This window comes from Anas acuta, chromosome 5 (assembly GCF_963932015.1).
Source record: "Anas acuta chromosome 5, bAnaAcu1.1, whole genome shotgun sequence".
In the NCBI taxonomy this organism is placed as follows: Eukaryota; Metazoa; Chordata; class Aves; order Anseriformes; family Anatidae; genus Anas; species Anas acuta.
This window is the reverse complement of record NC_088983.1, coordinates 30,581,948-30,602,502: the sequence shown is the minus strand read 5'-3', so window position 1 is coordinate 30,602,502 and position 20,555 is coordinate 30,581,948. Positions and strand designations below refer to the sequence as shown.

Below are 20,555 nucleotides of genomic sequence, written 5' to 3'. Positions count from 1 at the left end.
GGTGCTTCCCCAGAGCAAAGTCAGTGCTTAAACTGATGAACTGCAGCTATTTGATGTTGCTTGTACCTGCTGTCACTGGGGCAGGGACTCCTGTTTTCTCTTACTGACTCCTATGCAGAAGCCTGCAATGCTCCAGCAGCAGCAAAGCGACCACCCTAAAGGAGGGCCCTGGCGTCAGCCAGCTGCTCCCGGAGGAAGGCTGTCCAGAGGTTGGGTGGGAAGCTGCACTCATGAGCCCTGAGCACCAGCCGTGCAGCCCCCTGTCGTCCTGCTGGCTGTGCCCCAGCTGCTCTCTGGGCTCTGCGACAGGACACTGGAGGTGGTCGTCAGCCGACCGCACGGAGTACTTGATGCACTGGAGCCTGCCCCCTCACAGGGAGCAGCGCGGCTTCTTCTTGGCCCACCACAGCGCACAGCCCAAGCAAAGCTGGTGGAGGCAGGGCAGCAGGTAGGCCACGTCATCCCGGCCGTGACGACAGAGCACACAGGCCCAGCCTGACGACCCGTCCATGGCCGCAGGGCACTGCAGAGATGCCACCAACTGCAAGAGACAGCGAGGCCACGGTCACTGGCGCTCCCAGGGCAGGCGGCAGAGATGCCCCAGTATCCCATCAGGAAACCTGCGGGCCCCATGGCTGTGCCGTCCCGTGCTCCCCACCGCCACGGAGCCGGGCTGTGGCCCTGGCAGCTCCCCAAGCCCTACCATCCCCAGGGGGATGTGTCCCCGCACAGCTCAGCCAGAGGCTCCACAGCACTACCCGACCGAAGCCTTGCTCAGAGGAGGAAGAGGAAGGGCAAGCGAACGGCTGTGTGGTGCTTAGCTGCCGGCTGGGAGAAACCACGACAACAGGAATGTAGTCATGTAACCAAATTAAAGTCAAAACTTTCAGCCCGGTCCCTGACCTGAATAGGGAGTGAGGATCCGGATCCTGGCATTTATACGTGATAGTTTATGTGCAGCCAAAGTAAATACTGCAGTCAGAGGTCACGGCGCTAGATTTTGAAAAGTCCTGCATAAAGAAGAGGTCTTAGGAAAGCAAATTTAAATAACATTAACATCAAGAAAAGTCTTCCTGATTGCTATATTCTTTGTCTGTCTTGACTAGACAGATGAAAATCTATGATGGCAATTTTGCCTTTTAGGTCTTTTTTTTTTTAGTAATATTTATTTATCTTATTATAACAGGCTCTGTACTAATTTTCCTCAAAGAATGACTAGCAGAAGTATGACCCTTACGCACCTTTTGTAGTTAATTCATTAGGTCAACTCTAACCACTAAGCCCCTTGTCAGGTTATTTCTATTAGCCATAAAGAGCAATTGACCCTAAAACATTGAAGCCAGGTAGAGGAGCCTATTCCACAAGGTCTCTTGGCTCCACCCTTGTGAAGTGAAATCTGCCAGGTGGGGATCATTTGACCTTTGCTCTATAGGAAGCATGAGGACTTATGGGTGGAATTGCCTCTCCAGGGGAGTTTGAGGCTCAGGTTACTTAGGGTGCTTTTCTACTGTCCTGGTGAAATGTTCTCAGTGTTCCCCAGTAGGCTGCTTTTTCTTCATGTTTTCTACCATCTCTGTGAAATAGTTTTGGAGACTCTATGAGCTAGTTACGTTGGTGGTGCCTTCTCAGGACAGGAAAACCCTGGTGGTGCTACTTTCCCATGATGTAGTTTGGCAGTGATTCAAGTTCAGAAGCTGGCAGGTAAGTGTTCCTGGGTCTTACAGTTGCTTTGTGTTGGGGAGCTTGAGGACTTCCTTCACCTGGTCTGTTTTCAGTCAAGTTACTTACATGGATTCTAAGCTTCCTTCCCAGCCCTAAAAAAAATAATAAAATAATAATAACTAAAACCAAGCAACCTCAGAAGCTCAAGTGCATGCAGGTAAGGCTGACTCTGAAGAATGTTTGCAAGTATTTGTTAAGAGTGAACAACAGGCTGTATGAAAAAGGTGCCTTACTGTGAATTCAAGTCTTGCTTTGTGGGAAGAAGAAACAGTTTTGGGTAGATGCTGGTGGCGTTCTCGTTACTTTGGCAAAGTATCAATTGTGAGTATGTGCTGTACGTAAAAGAAATTCTGTTTTCACAATACGCAAGTCACAGAATCACAGAACTTCTAGGTTGGAAGAGACCTCAAGATCATCGAGTCCAACCTCTGACCTAATGCTAACAGTCCCCACTAAACCATATCCCTAAGCTCTACATCTAAACGTCTTTTAAAGACCTCCAGGGATAGTGACTCCACCACTTCCCTGGGCAGCCTGCTCCAGTGCCTAACAACCCTTTCAGTAAAGAAGTTCTTCCTAACATCTAACCTAAAACTCCCCTGGTGCAACTTAAGCCCATTCCCCCTCGTCCTGTCACCAGGCACGTGGGACAACAGGCCAACCCCCACCTCGCTACAGCCTCCTTTAAGGTATCTGTAAAGAGTGATAAGGTCGACCCTGAGCCTCCTCTTCTCCAGGCTGAACAAGCCCAGCTCCCTCAGCCGCTCCTCGTAGGACTTGTTCTCCAGGCCCTTCGCCAGCTTCGTCGCCCTTCTCTGGACCTGCTCAAGCACCTCGATGTCCTTCTTGTAGCGAGGGGCCCAAAACTGAACACAGTACTCGAGGTGCGGCCTCACCAGAGCCGAGTACAGGGGGGCGATCACCTCCCTAGCCCTGCTGGTCACACTGTTTCTGATACAAGCCAGGATGCTGTTGGCCTTCTTGGCCACCTGAGCACAGTGCTGGCTCATATTCAGCCGACTGCCCACCATCACTCCCAGGTCCTTCTCTGCCTGGCAGCTCTCCAACCACTCATCTCATACACTGTAGCTCTGCTTGGGGTTATTGCGCCCCAGGTGCAGGACCCGGCACTTGGCCTTGTTGAACTTCATGCAGTTGACCTCAGCCCATCGGTGCAGCCTATCCAGATCCTCCTGCAGAGCCTTCCTACCCTCGAGCAGATCGACACATACGCATAGCTTGGTGTCATCTGCAAACTTACTGAGGGTGCACTCAATGCCCTCGTCCAGATCATTGATGAAGATATTAAAGAGGACCGGCCCCAGCACTGAGCCCTGGGGAATGCCACTAGTGACTGGCCTCCAACTGGACTTGACTCCATTTACCACGACTCTTTGGGCCCGGCCATCCAGCCAGTTTCTAACCCAACGAAGCATGCGCCAGTCCAAGTCAAGAGCAGCCAGATTCTTGAGGAAAATGCTGTGGGAGACAGTGTCAAAAGCCTTGCTGAAGTCAAGGTAGACCACATCCACAGCCTTTCCCTCGTCCACCCAGCGCGTCACTTTGTCATAGAAGGAGATCAGGTTCGTCAAGCAGGATCTGCCTTCCATAAACCCATGCTGACTGGGCCTGATCGCCTGCTTGCCCTGCAAGTGCCGCAAGATGACTCTCAAGAGGATCTGCTCCATGAGCTTCCCTGGTACTGAGGTCAAACTGACAGGCCTGTAGTTTCCCGGGTCTGCCCTCCGGCCCTTCTTCTAGACAGGCGTCACATTTGCTATCTGCCAGTCAACTGGGACCTCCCCCGATAGCCAGGACTGCTGATAAATGATGGATAGGGGCTTGGCCAGCTCCTCTGCCAGTTCTCTCAGTACCCTCGGGTGGATCCCATCCGGCCCCATCGATTTGTGCACATCCAAGTGCCGTAGCAGGTCACCAACCAGTTCTTCATGGATAGTGAGGGCCACATCCTGCTCCCCATCCCCTTCCACCAGCTCAGGGTACTGGGTATCCAGAGAACAACCGGTATTGCCACTAAAGACTGAGGCAAAGTAGGCATTAAGCACCTCTGCCTTTTCCTCATCTCTTGTCACTAAGTTTCCCCCTGCATCCAGTAAAGGATGGAGATTCTCCTTTGTCCTCCTTTTTGTGTTGATGTATTTATAAAAGCGTTTTTTGTTGTCTTTAACGGCAGTAGCCAGATTGAGCTCCAGATGAGCTTTGGCCTTCCTAATTTTGTCCCTGCACAGCCTCGCCATATCCTTATAGTCCTCCCTAGTGGCCTGCCCACTTTTCCAAAGATTATAAACCCTCTTTTTTCTCCTAAGCTCAAGCCACAGTTCTCTGTTGAGCCAGGCCGGTCTTCTTCCCCGCTGGCTTGTCTTTGGGCACATGGGGACAGACCGCTCCTGTGCCATTAAGATTTCCCTCTTGAAGAGCGCCCAGCCTTCCTGGACCCCTCTGCCCTTCAGAACCGCCTCCCAAGGGACTCCACCAACCAGTGTCCCGAGCAGCCCAAAGTCAGCCCTCCAGAAGTCCAATACAGCGGTTTTACTGGTCCCCTTCCTGGCCTCGCCAAAAATAGTGAACTCCACCATTTCGTGGTCACTCTGCCCAAGACAGCTCCCGACAATCACATCCTCCACCAGTCCTTCTCTGTTTGTGAAGAGAAGGTCTAGCGGGGCACCACCCCTGGTAGGCTCACTAACCAGCTGTGTCAGGAAGCTATCTTCCACGCTCTCCAGAAACCTAGACTGCTTCCTCTGGGCTGTGTTGTGCTTCCAGGGTATGTCAGGGAAGTTGAAGTCCCCCACGAGAACAAGCGCTGAAGATTTCGCAACTTCTGTCAGTTGCCTGTAGAACTCCTCATCCGTCTCCTCATCCTGGTTCGGCGGTCTATAGCAGACCCCGACCAGGACACTAGCCTTGTTGTCCCAGCCGATCCTAACCCAAAGGGACTCGACCTTGTCATTCCCAGCCTCGAGTTCTACAACATCGAAAGACTCTCTAATATAGAGAGCCACACCACCACCCCTTCTGTGCTGCCTGTCCCTTCTGAAGAGCTTATAGCCAGGCATTGCAGCACTGCAGTCATGAGACCGGTCCTACCACGTCTCTGTGATGGCAACCAAGTCGTAGCCTGCCTGCTGCACGATGGCTTCCAGCTCCTCCTGTTTGTTACCCATGCTGCGTGCATTGGTGTCCCTGACCCTGGCCCCAGGGAGGCAGCAGACTGCCCTACGGGTAGGATCAGGCCGACAAATAGGGCCCTCTGTTCCCCTAAGAATAGAGTCTCCAACAACAATAACCCTCCTGTCTTTCTTGATGGAGGCAGTCCTGAGGTGTGGAGTCAACCTCCTCACCCTAGGCATCCTCCTGGGAACACTTGCAACCTCTTCCCCAGCACCGTGCCTGGTGGAGGTCATTATCACCTAGCGTCAAAAGTCTTTAAACTAGTAGAAATTGCAGTTTCAAGGAGATAACTGGAGAGAAAGAAATTATTGTTGGCCATCTTCCCCGACCCCTTCGTAGATGGGCTCCCTGAAGAAAAAGCGTGAAAGGTGTCATTGTTAAGAGTTTCTGAGGCAGGGTCAGGGGAAGATGTGTTTTCCCCCTTGTTCACTCTCCCTTTCTTCTCCAGGTTTGTTCTGGTAGCTTTCCAAAGCCTCGACTATAATTCAGATGTTCTGACAAGCTCGTCCTTCTCAGTACGTCTCCTGAAGGCACTTGAGGCTTTGTCTGGCCCCCAGCCCCGGTCCATCTCTCTCTCTCCCGTGTCCATCGTCCATCCCGTGGGGCCGCAGGGCAGAGCTGGGTCCGCAGGCACGTCCCCATGGCTCTGGGCACATGGGAAGGATGGGGAAGAGCCCAGGGCCCAGCTCCGGAGCCTTCCTTTGGCCCCAGAGCTGCAGGCTTTCCCTGCCAGGAGAACAGGACGAGGAAAGGAAGGGCACGGTGCATCCCAGGGATGCTTCCTCTGCCCCAGCACCCCCAGCGACACCCACCCTGGGGCGAGGGGATCATGTGCACCCTCAGCAAGCTGGGCAAGGACACCAAGGTGGGCAGGAGTGTTGATGTGCCTGGGGGCAGGAAGGCTCTGCAGAGGGACCTGCACAGGCTGGAGCGATGGGCCGAGGCCAACTGGACGAGGTTCAACATGGCCAAGTGCCGCGTCCTGCACGTGGGGCACAACAACCCCGTGCAAGGCTGCAGGCTGGGGGCAGAGTGGCTGGAAAGCTGCCCGGAGGGAATGGAGCTTTGTGCAGGGGCAGGATGTCCCCCTGTGCGGGGGCAGGCTCCAGTGCATCAAGTACTCGGTGCGGTCGGCTGATGACCACCTCCAGTGTCCTGTCGCAGAGCCCAGAGAGCAGCTGGGGGACGGCCAACAGGACGACAGGGGGCTGCACGGCTGGTGCTCAGGGCTCATGAGTGCAGCTTCCCACCCAACCTCTGGACAGCCTTCCTCCGGGAGCAGCTGGCTGACGCCAGGGCCCTCCTTTAGGGTGGTCGCTTTGCTGCTGCTGGAGCATTGCAGGCTTCTGCATAGGAGTCAGTAAGAGAAAACAGGAGTCCCTGCCCCAGTGACAGCAGGTACAAGCAACATCAAATAGCTGCAGTTCATCAGTTTAAGCACTGACTTTGCTCTGGGGAAGCACCCTGCCTTTCAGATCATATGCCCTAATACGGAAAGCAGCCTTCGAAAATGCTCCTCACAGCTCTGCCTTTCTCATTAGTGCACTGCGAGCAGCTTCTGAAAGCAAAACCTGTCCCAGCAAAAGAGGCAACAGCAGTCGCCTGTCCTTGTCCTTCCAGAACTGGACAGCAGCCTGCTAAACCTCAAGATAGGTGGTGCTTACAAAGGCAGTAATGAGCTGTTTCTTTCTGGGTTTTGCTATGGGTTTTGCTGTGTCCTGTCCCTGCGGATGGTCAGGGCTGCGCTTCTGAGAGGCGCCTGCGCACCCGGCACACACTTCCTCCTGCCCCAGCACCGGGCTGCACACAGGGACAAGGGCAGGGAGGGCTGGGCCCCTGCTGCTGGCCCCTTCTACAGCTGGGGGCTTCTGTGCTGGCCCCACAGCAGCAGGACCCCCCAGCACCAAGATACGTTCTGTGGGTACCCCTGTGCCTGCTGCGAGGCTCAGGCTGCATTGTCCTCCTCCTCCCACTTTAGGGCTCCTTCTTTCTGCCCCCAGCTCCAGAGGCACATGTGGCCTCTTTGGGGTCTTTCTGGGTGATGCCCAGGCCACAAGCTGTCCCTGGTGTCGGACAGGAACCTGTGCATGTGACACATTCCCCTCATGGATGGTGCTGCAAATCGGTGCCCTGAGGCTGAAGCCTCAGCTCTGAGCCTGTTGGCAGCATCCCCGCTGCTGCTCAAAGCCACGATGCTATCGCCAGCAGCGCAGGTGCCCCAGCAGCTGCGTGCAGTGAGAGCCGCTGTGTCCCTGGGAGGGAGAATCTGCCACCCCTGTGCCTGTACCACGAGCCTCTGCAGGGTCTTGAGATGTCCCTCCTGCACGTCTTGAGGCCAGCGCAGGGACCTGATTCTGCACGGTGACCCTTGGGCTTGTTCCAGGTGGGTCAAGGCCCCCCCCAATACTGTCTGAGTCCTGGGGTGCTGAGGGAGGCCATGTTCTGAGGGAGGACCCCAAGCTGGGGATAACCCTGTCCCCACAGGGACCTGCTCTCCTTGGGCACAGCCCCAACCCCAGCTCAGGGGGACACAGGAGCCAGGCAGGCTGCCTCCCCTCGGGGACATTTGGGTGCTGAGCCCCAGCAGGGAGGCGGGGGGGTGCGTGACGCCAGAAGCGGAGCCGAGTCTCATATTTGGGCACGGAGCAGGTTATTGGAGGCTGGGCCCCGGCAGGCAGCAGATAACCCTCCTGATAGCGGCTCACAAGGTGCCTCCGCCGCCCCCATTGGCTCCTGCCAGTGGGGGCTGCCTATATATCCCCCTCCCCGGCGCGGGGCTGCATCTGGCACTGGGGGCAGGATGGTGCCTGCCAGGGCACTGGGGCTGTTCCTCTGCGTGCAGCTCTGCGGGGGTGAGTGCTGGGGATGGCCATGGGCAAGCAGTGGGCAAACGGTGGGGCAGGGAGCAGCCGTGGGGCAGGTGCCCCCCGGGCTCAGCAAGGTCCCTGGGGTTGAACAGGCAGCGGGGAGCTGCGGCTGGTGGATGGTGGCGGGCGCTGTGCCGGCCGCGTGGAGGTGAAGCACGAGGGCGAGTGGGGCTCCGTCTGCAGCTACGACTTCGACTGGGACCACCGGGGCGCTGGCGTGGTGTGCCGGCAGCTGGGCTGCGGCGCGGTGGCCCGGGCGTCCCCGTACGCCCCATTTGGGCAGGGCAAGGGACGCATCTGGCTGCAACCCTTCGTCTGCCGTGGCTCTGAGGCCACCTTGCAGGACTGCCCCCATTATGGCTGGGGCAAACACTTCTGCGACCATGATCGGGACGTGGGGGTGACATGCACAGGTGAGTCGCGGTGGTGGTGCCAGGGTTGCTGTGCTGGGACCCCCCCTGCATAAATCTGAGGCTTGCGGCCCTGCACAGAGGCGCTGGAGCTGCGGCTGGCGGCTGGCAGGGGACCCTGTGAGGGGAGAGTGGAGGTGAAGCTGCGGGGTCAGTGGGGCACGGTGGCAGATGATGCCTGGGACATGGAGGACGCCGAGGTGGTGTGCCAGCAGATGGGCTGCGGCTCAGCTGCTGGCGCCTACCACAGCTCCTACCGCAGCTCCCGCTTTGGCCGAGCTGACGGTCCTCTGAGCTTCGCTGTTGTTGACTGTAACGGCAATGAGAAAGCCTTATGGAACTGTAACATTTTGGGCTGGGGGCCCTATGAGAGCCCACATAACTACGATACTGCTGTGGTGTGCCAAGGTGAGTGCTGGGGACATGCGGTGTTGCAGGGAGCCCCCTCGTGTGCATCCCCCCCAGCAGCCCTCCTCTCGCGGCAGGGTTCTCCCGTCTGGCCGGAGGGGACGGCGCCTGCTCGGGGCGGCTGGAGGTGCGTCAGGGCCGGGCCTGGGCCACCGTCTGCCACGGCCACGTGGACCTCAAGGCCGCCCAGGTGGTGTGCAGGGAGCTGGGCTGCGGCACGGCAGTGGCCGTCCCCGCTGCCGGCCATTTTGGGGCAGCAACGGGGCCGCTCTGGGACGGCGCCTTTGAGTGCAACGGCAGCGAGCCACTCCTGGCCAGCTGCGCCCGGCGGCCGACCCACGGCCAGGCCTGTGCTGGCCCCGCTGCTATCGTCTGCTCACGTAAGTGCTGGGGCCGGTGTCCGGGGGGCCGGGGCAGCCCCTTGCAGCGTGGGGTGCCCCGGGGGGGCCCTGCCCTGCCATCCCCCAGCGCCCTCTCTGCGCCGCAGCCTACACCGGTTTCCGTTTGGCGGATGGCGGCTCGGGCTGCGCCGGGCGGGTGGAGGTGGAGGCGCAGGGGACATGGGGAGCGCTGTGTGCCAGCGCCTGGGACCTGCGCGACGCCCACGTCCTGTGCCGCCACCTGGGCTGCGGCCCCGCCGCCTCCCTGCCCCCAGGAGGCCATTTCGGGACGGGCACGGCCACGGGGCCGCTGCGGCGCGATGCCCTGAGCTGCAGCGGGAGCGAGCGGCACCCGGGCGAGTGCCCCGTGGCGCTGCTGGGGGAGCCCGCCTGCCCCCCTGGCCATGCCGCCGCCGTCAACTGCTCAGGTGGGTGCAGGGGCCGCGGGGACCCGTGGCAGGCGGGGAGCAGCGCCCGTCCCCACGTCACGGCCGGGCTCTTGCAGGCGCCGCTGAGCCCCTGCGGCTGCTGGACGGGGAGAGCCGGTGCGACGGGCGGCTGGAGGTGGCCACGAGCCCCGGGGCCTGGGCCCGCGTGGCTGCGGGGCCGGGGGACGACCGAGCTGCCTCGGTGGCGTGCCGGCAGCTGGGCTGCGGTGTGTCAGAGAAGGTCTACGCTGTGCCGGCCGCCAGCTCGGGCCCCGCGGAGCTGCAGGAGCTGCGCTGTGCTGGCAGCGAGGAGCTCCTGGCGCAGTGCAACGCCTCGGGGCCTGCCGCAGCGCCCGGCCACAGCCCCCCAGAGGCGGCCATCGCCTGCTCAGGTGAGTGCGCCAGGAAGGGCCGCGGGTGCCCAGCGGGTGCCCCCAGCCCCATGCTGGCTGTCCCGTGCAGGCAGCCGGCGGCTGAGGCTGGCGGGCGGCCCCGGGCGCTGCGCCGGCAGGGTGGAGGTGTACAGCGAGGGCACGTGGGGCACCGTCTGCCAGGACGCCTGGGACCTGCCAGATGCCGACGTCGTGTGCCGCCAGCTGGGCTGCGGGCGGGCCCTGGAGGCGCCCGGCTCGGAGCGCTTCGGGCCCGGCGTGGGGACGCTGTGGCCGGGTGCCGGGGGCTGCTCGGGGACGGAGGCGGCTCTCTGGGCCTGCCCAGCCCCGGCACGGCGTGGCTGCCGCCAGGGCGGCGGTGCCGGTGCCGTGTGCTCAGGTAGGTGAGCACTGTGATCCCTGAGCTGGGTGTGGAGCAGGCCCCGCTGGCCGTGGGGTGCGCGCTGCCCCACCTGTCCCAATGGTGCCGCGACCCCCCGTCCCCTGTTGTTGCAGGGCTGCTGCGGCTGGCGGGGGGCAGCAGCAGCTGCAGCGGGCGCCTGGAGGTGCTGCGCGAGGGGACGTGGGGCCGCGTGTGCGCCAACGACACCAGCCCCGCCACAGCTGCCGTTGTCTGCCGCCAGCTGGGCTGTGGCAGCGGGGGGAGGCTGGCGGCCGTCCCCGCACAGGGCTCGGTCCCCACCTGGCTGGGCTGGGTGCGATGCCAGGAGGGGGCCCCCTCGCTCTGGCGCTGCCCCTCGGCGCCCTGGCACCTGCAGTCCTGCGGCCCCGAGGGGGTCGCCCACATCGCCTGTGACGAGGACACCGAGGACACGAGCGGGGCCACCAGCACTGCAGGTAGCAGCTGCCGGCACGGGGGTGCTTGCCCAGGTGGCTCTGCCCGTGCCCACTGCCCCCTGCCCCCTGCCCCTGCTGCCGTGCGGATCCCAGCCTCACGCTGCCCCTCGCCATCCCTGCAGGTGCCAGCAGCAGCAGCAGCGTTGCCCCACTGACAGCAGTGTCGGGGAGCGTGCCGGTGCCCACGGTCCTGTGCGTGCTCCTGGGGACGTTGCTGGGCCTGGCCCTGGCAGCCCTGGCGGTGCAGGCACACCGCGCACGGCTGCAACGCCGAGGTGGGCACTGCCTTGGGGGTTCCCCTGGTGCCCCTTTCGGAGTCTCCATGGGGCTGTGGGGAACAGTGGGTCATGCTGTTGCAGCGTGTACTTCCTTACAGACCCCGTGAAAGCCACGGATGTCGGCGCTGAGGCCGTGTACGAGGAGCTGGATTACAGCCTGATGCCCGAGTACCAGGAAGTGCCCAGCCACACAGGTGGGAGCGCGATTGTCCATAGGGCCTGGGGCTGTCCCCATCCCTGGCCCAACACTCAGCAGCCCCTTCTCCACTGCAGGCTCCCTGTCCGAGGGCTCGGGAATGAAGCTGCAGGATGACAACTGGGATGGTGACAAGGAAGAGAGCAACCCCAGAGAGGCCCCAGGTAGGGCAAGAGGCAATCAGTAGGGACTGCAAGGCACAGGGGACCAAAGGATAGGGGCTATGATGGAGCAGTGGTGCTGGGGAGATGAGGGCACATGGCCCTTGAGGTTGCGTCCTCAGCCCCGGCCCCTCCTTGCCTGGTGCAGCCCTCCCAGCCCAGCCCGTGCACGGCCCCCCGGATGGCTACGACGATGCTGCGGCCGTGCCCGAGGAGCCCCCCGCTTCCCACAGCGGGGATGCCCCGGCGCAGCCCTGCGGGGAAATGGGCTATGACGACGTTGACATGGGCACCCTGGGGACAGCGCCGTGAGGAGGCCCTGGGGACACGGCTGCAGGAGGGGGCTCCAGCCCCAGGGAGGGCTGGCCCTGCCCATGTGGTCACCCGTCCCTGCCCAGCCCTCAGCACGCTGCAGAAACGGCTCCATCGGCCTGCCCGCACCCGTGCCCAATGTCACGCCAGGCTTCTTATAAAGGTTTTCAGCACGGCCTTTTCCTGTGCAGTGCTGTTTCCCATTAAAGCCTGCAAGTGCTTGGAACCTTGCTCTTTGCACCATTGTGTGTCTCTCTCCCGGGTCCATCTTCTTTCCCTCGGGGCCATGGGGCAGAGCTGGGCCCGCAGGCATGTCCCCATGGCTCTGGGCACGCAGGAAGGATGGGGAAGAGCCCAGGGCCCAGCCCCGGGACCTTCCTTTGGCCCCAGAGCTGCACGCTCTCCCTGCCAGGAGAACAGATTCAGGGAAGGGCACGGCGCATCCCAAGGACGCTTCCCCTTCCCCAGTACTCCCAGTGACACCCGCCCTGGGGTGAAGGGATCGCGTGCACCCTCAGCAAGCTGGCCGAGGACACCAAGGTGGGCAGGAGTGTTGATGTGCCTGGGGGCAGGAAGGCTCTGCAGAGGGACTTGCACAGGCTGGAGCAATGGGCCGAGGCCAACTGGACGAGGTTCAACATGGCCAAGTGCCGCGTCCTGCACGTGGGGCACAATAACCCCGTGCAAGGCTGCAGGCTGGGGGCAGAGTGGCTGGAAAGCTGCCTGGAGGGAAGGGAGCAAGGGGGGTTGGTCGGCAGGCGGCTGAACAGGAGCCAGCGGTGTGCTCAGGTGGCCAAGAGGGCCAACAGCATCCGGGCTAGTGTCAGAAGTGGTGTGACCAGCAGGGCAAGGGAAGTGATGGTCCCCCTGTACTTAGTCCTGGTGAGGCCACACCTTGAATACTGTGTTCACCTCTCGGGCCCCCACTACAAGAAGGATATGGAACTATTGCAACTATTAGAACAGAATGTTGTCATTAGTGCTCTGCGAGTAGTTTCTGAAAGCAAAACCTGTCCCAGCAAAAGAGGCAACAGCAGTCGCCTGCCCTTGTCCTTCCTGGACCAGAGAGCAGCCTGCTAAGCCTCACGATAGGTGGTGGTTACAAAGGCAGTAGTGAGCTGTTTCTTTCTGGGTTTTGCTTCTTCCTTTTCTCAGATGATGGTTGTGATTGGTAATTTCCAGCACAGCTGCTTGACTTGGCACAGGTTGCTGTCGTTTAACCCAGCAGCAGCCTGTGGGCAACCCCAGGGACCTTGCTGAGCCCGGGGGGCACCTGCCCCACGGCTGCTCCCTGCCCCACCGTTTGCCCACTGCTTGCCCAAGGCCATCCCCAGCACTCACCCCCGCAGAGCTGCACGCAGAGGAACAGCCCCAGTGCCCTGGCAGGCACCATCCTGCCCCCAGTGCCAGACGCAGCCCCGCGCCGGGGAGGGGGATATATAGGCAGCCCCCGCTGGCAGGAGCCAATGGGGGCGGCGGAGGCACCTTGTGAGCCGCTATCAGGAGGGTTATCTGCTGCCTGCCGGGGCCCAGCCTCCAATAACCTGCTCCGTGCCCAAATATGAGACTCGGCTCCGCTTCTGGCATCACGCACCCCCCCGCCTCCCCGCTGGGGCTCAGCACCCAAATGTCCCCGAGGGGAGGCAGCCTGCCTGGCTCCTGTGTCCCCCTCAGCTGGGGTTGGGGCTGTGCCCAAGGAGAGCAGGTCCCTGTGGGGACAGGGTTATCCCCAGCTTGGGGTCCTCCCTCAGAACATGGCCTCCCTCAGCACCCCAGGACTCAGACAGTATTGGGGGGGGCCTTGACCCACCTGGAACAAGCCCAAGGGTCACCGTGCAGAATCAGGTCCCCGCGCTGGCCTCAAGACGTGCAGGAGGGACATCTCAAGACCCTGCAGAGGCTCGTGGTACAGGCACAGGGGTGGCAGATTCCCCCTCCCAGGGACACAGCGGCTCTCACTGCACGCAGCTGCTGGGGCACCTGCGCTGCTGGCGATAGCATCGTGGCTTTGAGCAGCAGCGGGGATGCTGCCAACAGGCTCAGAGCCGAGGCTGCAGCGCCATCCATGAGGGAATGTGTCACATGAACAGATTCCTGTCCGACACCAGGGACAGCTTGTGGCCTGGGCATCACCCAGAAAGACCCCAAAGAGGCCACATGTGCCTCTGGAGCTGGGGGCAGAAAGAAGGAGCCCTAAAGTGGGAAGAGGAGACGGAGGCAGCCTGAGCCTAGCAGCAGGCACAGGGGTTCCCACAGAGTGTAGCTTGGTGCTGGGGGGTCCCGCTGCTGTGGGGCCAGCACAGAAGCCCCCAGCTGTAGAAGGGGCCAGCAGCAGGGGCCCAGTCCTCCCTGCCCGTGTCCCTGTGTGCAGCCCGGTGCTGGGGCAGGAGGAAGTGTGTGCCGGGTGCGCAGGCGCCTCTCAGAAGTGCAGCCCTGACCGTCCACAGGGCCGGGACACAGCAAAACCCATAGCAAAACCCATAAAGAAACAGCTCACTGCTGGCTTTGTAAGCACCACCTATCTTGAGGTTTAGCAGGCTGCTGTCCAGTTCTGGAAGGACAAGGACAGGCGACTGCTGTTGCCTCTTTTGCTGGGACAGGTTTTGCTTTCAGAAACTACTCGCAGTGCACTAATGAGAAAGGCAGAGCTGTGAGGAGCATTTTCGAAGGCTGCTTTCCGTATTAGGGCATATGATCTGATAGGCAGGGTGCTTCCCCAGAGCAAAGTCAGTGCTTAAACTGATGAACTGCAGCTATTTGATGTTGCTTGTACCTGCTGTCACTGGGGCAGGGACTCCTGTTTTCTCTTACTGACTCCTATGCAGAAGCCTGCAATGCTCCAGCAGCAGCAAAGCGACCACCCTAAAGGAGGGCCCTGGCGTCAGCCAGCTGCTCCCGGAGGAAGGCTGTCCAGAGGCTGGGTGGGAAGCTGCACTCATGAGCCCTGAGCACCAGCCGTGCAGCCCCCTGTCGTCCTGCTGGCCGTCCCCCAGCTGCTCTCTGGGCTCTGCGACAGGACACTGGAGGTGGTCGTCAGCCGACTGCACCGAGTACTTGATGCACTGGAGCCTGCCCCCGCACAGGGGGACATCCTGCCCCTGCACAAAGCTCCATTCCCTCCGGGCAGCTTTCCAGCCACTCTGCCCCCAGCCTGCAGCCTTGCACGGGTTTGTTGTGCCCCACATGCAGGATGCGGCACTTGGCCTTCTTGAACCTCATCCAGTTGGCCTCGCCCCATCGCTCCATGTCCCTCTGCAGAGCCTTCCTGCCCCCAGGCACATCAACACTCCTGCCCACCTTGGTGTCCTTGCCCAGCTTGCTGAGGGTACACATGATCCCCTCGCCCCAGGGTGGGTGTCGCTGGGGGTGCTGGGGCAGAGGAAGCATCCCTGGGATGCACCGTGCCCTTCCTTTCCTCGTCCTGTTCTCCTGGCAGGGAAAGCCTGCAGCTCTGGGGCCAAAGGAAGGCTCCGGAGCTGGGCCCTGGGCTCTTCCCCATCCTTCCCATGTGCCCAGAGCCATGGGGACGTGCCTGCGGACCCAGCTCTGCCCTGCGGCCCCACGGGATGGACGATGGACACGGGAGAGAGAGAGATGGACCGGGGCTGGGGGCCAGACAAAGCCTCAAGTGCCTTCAGGAGACGTACTGAGAAGGACGAGCTTGTCAGAACATCTGAATTATAGTCGAGGCTTTGGAAAGCTACCAGAACAAACCTGGAGAAGAAAGGGAGAGTGAACAAGGGGGAAAACACATCTTCCCCTGACCCTGCCTCAGAAACTCTTAACAATGACACCTTTCACGCTTTTTCTTCAGGGAGCCCCTCTACGAAGGGGTCGGGGAAGATGGCTAACAATAATTTCTTTCTCTCCAGTTATCTCCTTGAAACTGTAATTTCTACTAGTTTAAAGGCTTTTGACTTTTGACGCTAGGTGATAATGATCTCCACCAGGCACGGTGCTGGGGAAGAGGTTGCAAGTGTTCCCAGGAGGATGCCTAGGGTGAGGAGGTCGACTCCACACCTCAGGACTGCCTCCATCAAGAAAGACAGGAGGGTTATTGTTGTTGGAGACTCTATTCTTAGGGGAACAGAGGGCCCTATTTGTCGGCCTGACCCTACCCGTAGGGCAGTCTGCTGCCTCCCTGGGGCCAGGGTCAGGGATGTTGCCAGGAAGCTTCCCAACCTGGTTTGCCCCTCTGATTATTATCCTCTTTTGATAGTCCAGGCGGGCAGTGACAACATTGAAGAGAGAAGCCTGAAGGTTATCAAAAGAGACTTTAGGGGGCTGGGACGGTTAGTGGATGGAGCGGGAGTGCAGGTGGTGTTTTCATCCATCCCTACGGTGGCAGGGAGGGGTACAGAGAGGACACGGAAAGCCCACCTGTTAAATACGTGGCTCTGGGGCTGGTGCCAATGCAGAAATCTTGGGTTTTTCGACCAGGGGGCACTTTACTCAGCACCTGGCCTGATGGCCGCAGACGGGTCCCTGTCTTTTAGGGGAAAAAGGATCCTGGGCCAGGAGCTGGCAGGGCTCATTGAGAGGGCTTTAAACTAGGTAAGAAGGGGGATGGGGCTGAAGCAAGGATTGTTGGGGCTGTGCCAGGGGGAACAATGGCAAGGCTGAAGGATAAGGCAATGGCCCATCTGAAGTGCATCTACACCAATGCACGCAGCATGGGTAACAAACAGGAGGAGCTGGAAGCCATCGTGCAGCAGTGTAGTGGGTTTACGTGGCAAGGTTTTGGTAGCAGGGGGCCATAGGGGTGGTTTCTGTGAGAAGGATCTAGAAGCTGCCCCATGTTTGGGAAGGGCCCCATTGTTTTCCAGATCTGAGCCAATAAGCGATGTTGTTTTGTGCCTCTGTGAGAGCATATTTAAGACGGGAAAAAAATGCTGCGCCACACAACAGCCGGGAGAGTGAAGGGAGCGAGAAACAGCCTTGCAGGCATCGAGGTCAGTGTAGAAGGAGGGGGAGAGGTGCTCCAGGCGCCGGAGCAGAAGTCCCCTGCGGCCTGTGGTGAGGACCATGGTGAAGCAGGATGTCCCCCTGCAGCCCATGGAGTACCGCGGTGGAGCAGGGTTCCACACTGCAGCCCGTGGAGAGGAGCCCACGCAGGAGCAGGTGACCTGGCAGGAGCTGCTGCCCGTAGGGGAGCCAGGTTGGAGCAGTTTGCTCCTGAGGGATGGACCCCGTGGTACAGACCCATATCTGGAGCAGTTCTGGCAGAGCTGCTGCCTGTGGGAAGCCCACACCGGATCAGTTCGTCAAGGACTGCATCCCGTGGGTGGGACCCCACAGCACGGGGGACGAGAGTGACCGAGAAGGAGCGGCAGAGAAGAAGTGCTGTAGAGTGACCATAACCCCCATTCCCCCATTCCCCTGCGCCACTCGGGGGGAGGAGGTGAAAGAGGGTGGATGGGGGGGAAGGTGCTTTTGGTTTCTTTCTTTTGTTTCTGTCCTGGTTTCAGTTAGAACAGAATTAATTTTCTTCCTAGTAGCTGGTGGAATACTGTGTTTTGGCTTAGGATGAGAAGAGTGCTGATAACACCCCGATGCTTTAATTGTTGCAGAGCAGTGCTTATACTAAGCCAAGGACATCTCAGCCTTTTGCTCTGTCCTGCCAACGGGCAGGCTGGGGGTGCAGTAAGAGCTGGGAGGGGACAGACCCAGGACAGATGACCCAAACTAGCCAAAGGGGTATCCCATACCATCTGACGTCATGCTAAACAATAGATAGGGGTGGCTAGCCGGGGGGAGGGGGCCGGACTGCTCGGGGTTAGGCTGGGCATCGGTCAGCGAGTGGTGAGCAATTGCATTGTGCATCACTTGTTTGTACATATTATTATTACTTTCCTATTATCACCATTGTATTATTATTATTATTGTTGTTATTATTATTTTTGTTATTATTATTTTCCTGTCTTATTAAACTGTCTTTATCTCAACTCACGGGCTTCACTTTCCATTTCTCTCCCCCGTCCCAGAGAGGGAGGGGGGAGGGTGAGTGAACGGCTGCGTGGTGTTTAGCTGCCGGCCGGGTTAAACCATGACAGTCTTTCTGGCGCCCAACGTGGGGCCCGAAAGGTTGAGATAACAGCAGATCTGACCAGAGTGTGTTAAACTAAATTTGGTATAAGTATTAGACCTGCTTAATAGTCACTTGTCATGATGCTGATTGCTTTAATCTCAACTCTGCTGCGCCTGTTTTCCAAATTGAGTATTATAGTACATTATTTTCCGTATTTGCTCTCTGTCATGTTGTTTATCCTCTCCGGGCCCTGGTTTCAGATCATTACGGGTACGTGAGTTGCAAAAGAAAACAATCAGGAAAAAAGGATTCTCTGAAAAGTTTGCTGCTCCAACTTCCAGCAGACAGTCCTTCAAACACAGAAATGAAGAAGATTCTGACCAGGATTAGGGGGGCCCTGCCTCCAGCCAGGGGTAGGAAAGGGACAATCGAGTTTATTGGACTGTGTGGATTCGATGGCCTGGCACGTCACACGCACAGAAGTATAAGGCTTTAGTAGACACCAGTGCACAATGTACTATAATGCCATCAAGCTATAAAGGACCAGAGCCCATCTATATTTGTGGAGTGACAGGGGGATCTCAGCAGTTGATTGTACTGGAGGCTGAAGTGAGTCTGACTGGGAATGAGTGGGAAAAGCACCGCATTGTGACTGGCCCGGATGCTCCATGTATCCTTGGCATAGACTATCTTAGAAGAGGATATTGCAAGGACCCAAAAGGGTTCCGGTGGGCTTTTGGTATAGCTGCCTTAGAGACAGAGGGCATTAAACAATTATCTACCTTGCCTGGTCTCTCAGAGGACCCCTCTGTTGTGGGGTTGCTGAGGGTCGAAGAACAGCAAGTGCCAATCGCTACCACAACTGTGCACCGGCGGCAATATCGCACTAACCGAGACTCCCTGATACCCATCCATAAGCTAATTCGTCAATTGGAGAGCCAAGGAGTGATCAGCAAGACTCATTCACCTTTCAATAGTCCCATATGGCCAGTGCGAACGTCTAATGGCGAGTGGAGACTAACAGTGGACTATCGTGGCCTGAACGAAGTGACGCCACCACTGAGTGCTGCAGTGCCGGACATGCTGGAACTCCAGTACGAACTTGAGTCAAAGGCAGCCAAGTGGTACGCCACAATTGATATCGCTAATGCATTTTTCTCCATCCCTCTAGCAGCAGAGTGCAGGCCACAATTTGCCTTCACTTGGAGGGGAGTCCAATATACTTGGAATCAGCTGCCCCAGGGGTGGAAACACAGCCCTACCATTTGCCATGGACTGATCCAGTCTGCGCTAGAGCAGGGGGAAGCTCCTGCACACCTGCAGTACATCGATGACATTATTGTGTGGGGTGACACAGCAGAGGAAGTTTTCAAGAAAGGGAAGAAAATAGTCCAAATCCTTCTGAAAGCCGGTTTTGCCATAAAACAAAATAAAGTCAAAGGACCTGCACGAGAGATCCAGTTTTTAGGAATAAAATGGCAAGATGGACGTCGTCAAATCCCAATGGATGTGATCAACAAAATAACAGCTATGTCTCCACCAAATAACAAAACAGAAACACAGACTTTCCTAGGTGTTGTGGGGTTTTGGAGAATGCACATCCCAAATTACAGTCTGATTGTAAACCCGCTCTACCAAGTAACCCGTAAGAAGAATGAGTTTGAATGGGGCCCTGAACAACGACAAGCCTTTGAACAAATCAAGCAGGAAACAGTCCATGCAGTAGCCCTTGGGCCAGTTCGAACAGGACCAGATGTAAAGAATGTGCTCTACACTGCAGCCGGGGAGAACGGCCCCACCTGGAGCCTCTAGCAGAAAGAACCTGGGGAAACTCGAGGTCGGCCTCTGGGGTTTTGGAGTCGGGGATACAGAGGATCTGAGGCCCGCTATACTCCAACTGAAAAGGAGATATTGGCAGCATATGAAGGAGTTCGATCTGCTTTGGAGGTGATCGGTACTGAAGCGCAGCTCCTCCTAGCACCCCGATTGCCAGTACTAGGATGGATGTTCAAGGGAAGGGTCTCTTCTACGCATCATGCAACTGATGCTACATGGAGCAAGTGGGTTGCACTGGTTACTCAGCGGGCTCAAATAGGAAACCCCAGTCGCCCAGGAATATTGGAAGTGATCATGGACTGGCCAGAAGGCAAATACTTTGGGATATCATCAGAGGAGGAGGTGGGTCGTGCTGAAGAAGCCCCACTGTACAACCAGTTACCAGAGAATGAAAAGAAATATGCCCTGGTCACTGATGGGTCCTGTCGTATTGTGGGGAAGCATCGGGGATGGAAGGCTGCTGTATGGAGTCCTACGCGACGAGTTGCAGAAGCTGCTGAGGGAGAAGGTGAATCGAGTCAGTTTGCAGAAGTGAAGGCCATTCAGCTGGCTTTAGACATTGCTGAACGAGAAAAATGGCCAGTTCTCTATCTCTACACCGATTCATGGATGGTAGCAAATGCCCTGTGGGGATGGTTACAACAATGGAAGCAAAACAACTGGCAGCGTAGGGGCAAACCCATCTGGGCTGCTGCATTGTGGCAAGATATTGCTGCTCGGGTAGAGAACCTGGCTGTGAAAGTATGCCACGTAGATGCTCATGTGCCCAAGAATCGGGCTACTGAAGAACATCAAAACAACCAGCAGGTGGATCAGGCTGCTAAGATTGAAGTAGCTCAGGTGGACCTGGATTGGCAGCATAAAGGTGAATTATTTATAGCCCGATGGGCCCATGACACCTCGGGCCATCAAGGTAGAGATGCAACATACAGATGGGCTCGTGATCGAGGGGTGGACCTGACCATGGACGTTATAGCACAGGTTATTCATGACTGTGAAACATGCGCTGCAATCAAGCAAGCCAAACGGTCAAAGCCTCTTTGGTATGGAGGACGATGGCTGAAATATAAATATGGAGAGGCCTGGCAGATTGATTACATCACACTCC

The 20,555-nt window shown here is 58.4% G+C and overlaps 1 protein-coding gene across 1 annotated transcript; it reads left to right on the top strand.

Moving 5' to 3' along the window:
- Window positions 1–7,709: 7,709 nt before the first annotated feature.
- On the top strand, window positions 7,710–11,706 carry LOC137858123 (antigen WC1.1-like). The gene is made up of 12 exons (XM_068685592.1): window positions 7,710–7,766; window positions 7,874–8,194; window positions 8,273–8,599; window positions 8,677–8,979; window positions 9,087–9,407; window positions 9,485–9,799; window positions 9,870–10,178; window positions 10,295–10,636; window positions 10,759–10,911; window positions 11,013–11,108; window positions 11,188–11,274; window positions 11,420–11,706. The coding sequence occupies exons 1-12, from the start codon at window positions 7,715–7,717 to the stop codon at window positions 11,581–11,583; spliced, it is 2,790 nt and encodes a 929-aa protein (XP_068541693.1). The 5' UTR covers window positions 7,710–7,714; the 3' UTR covers window positions 11,584–11,706.
- Window positions 11,707–20,555: the final 8,849 nt, after the last annotated feature.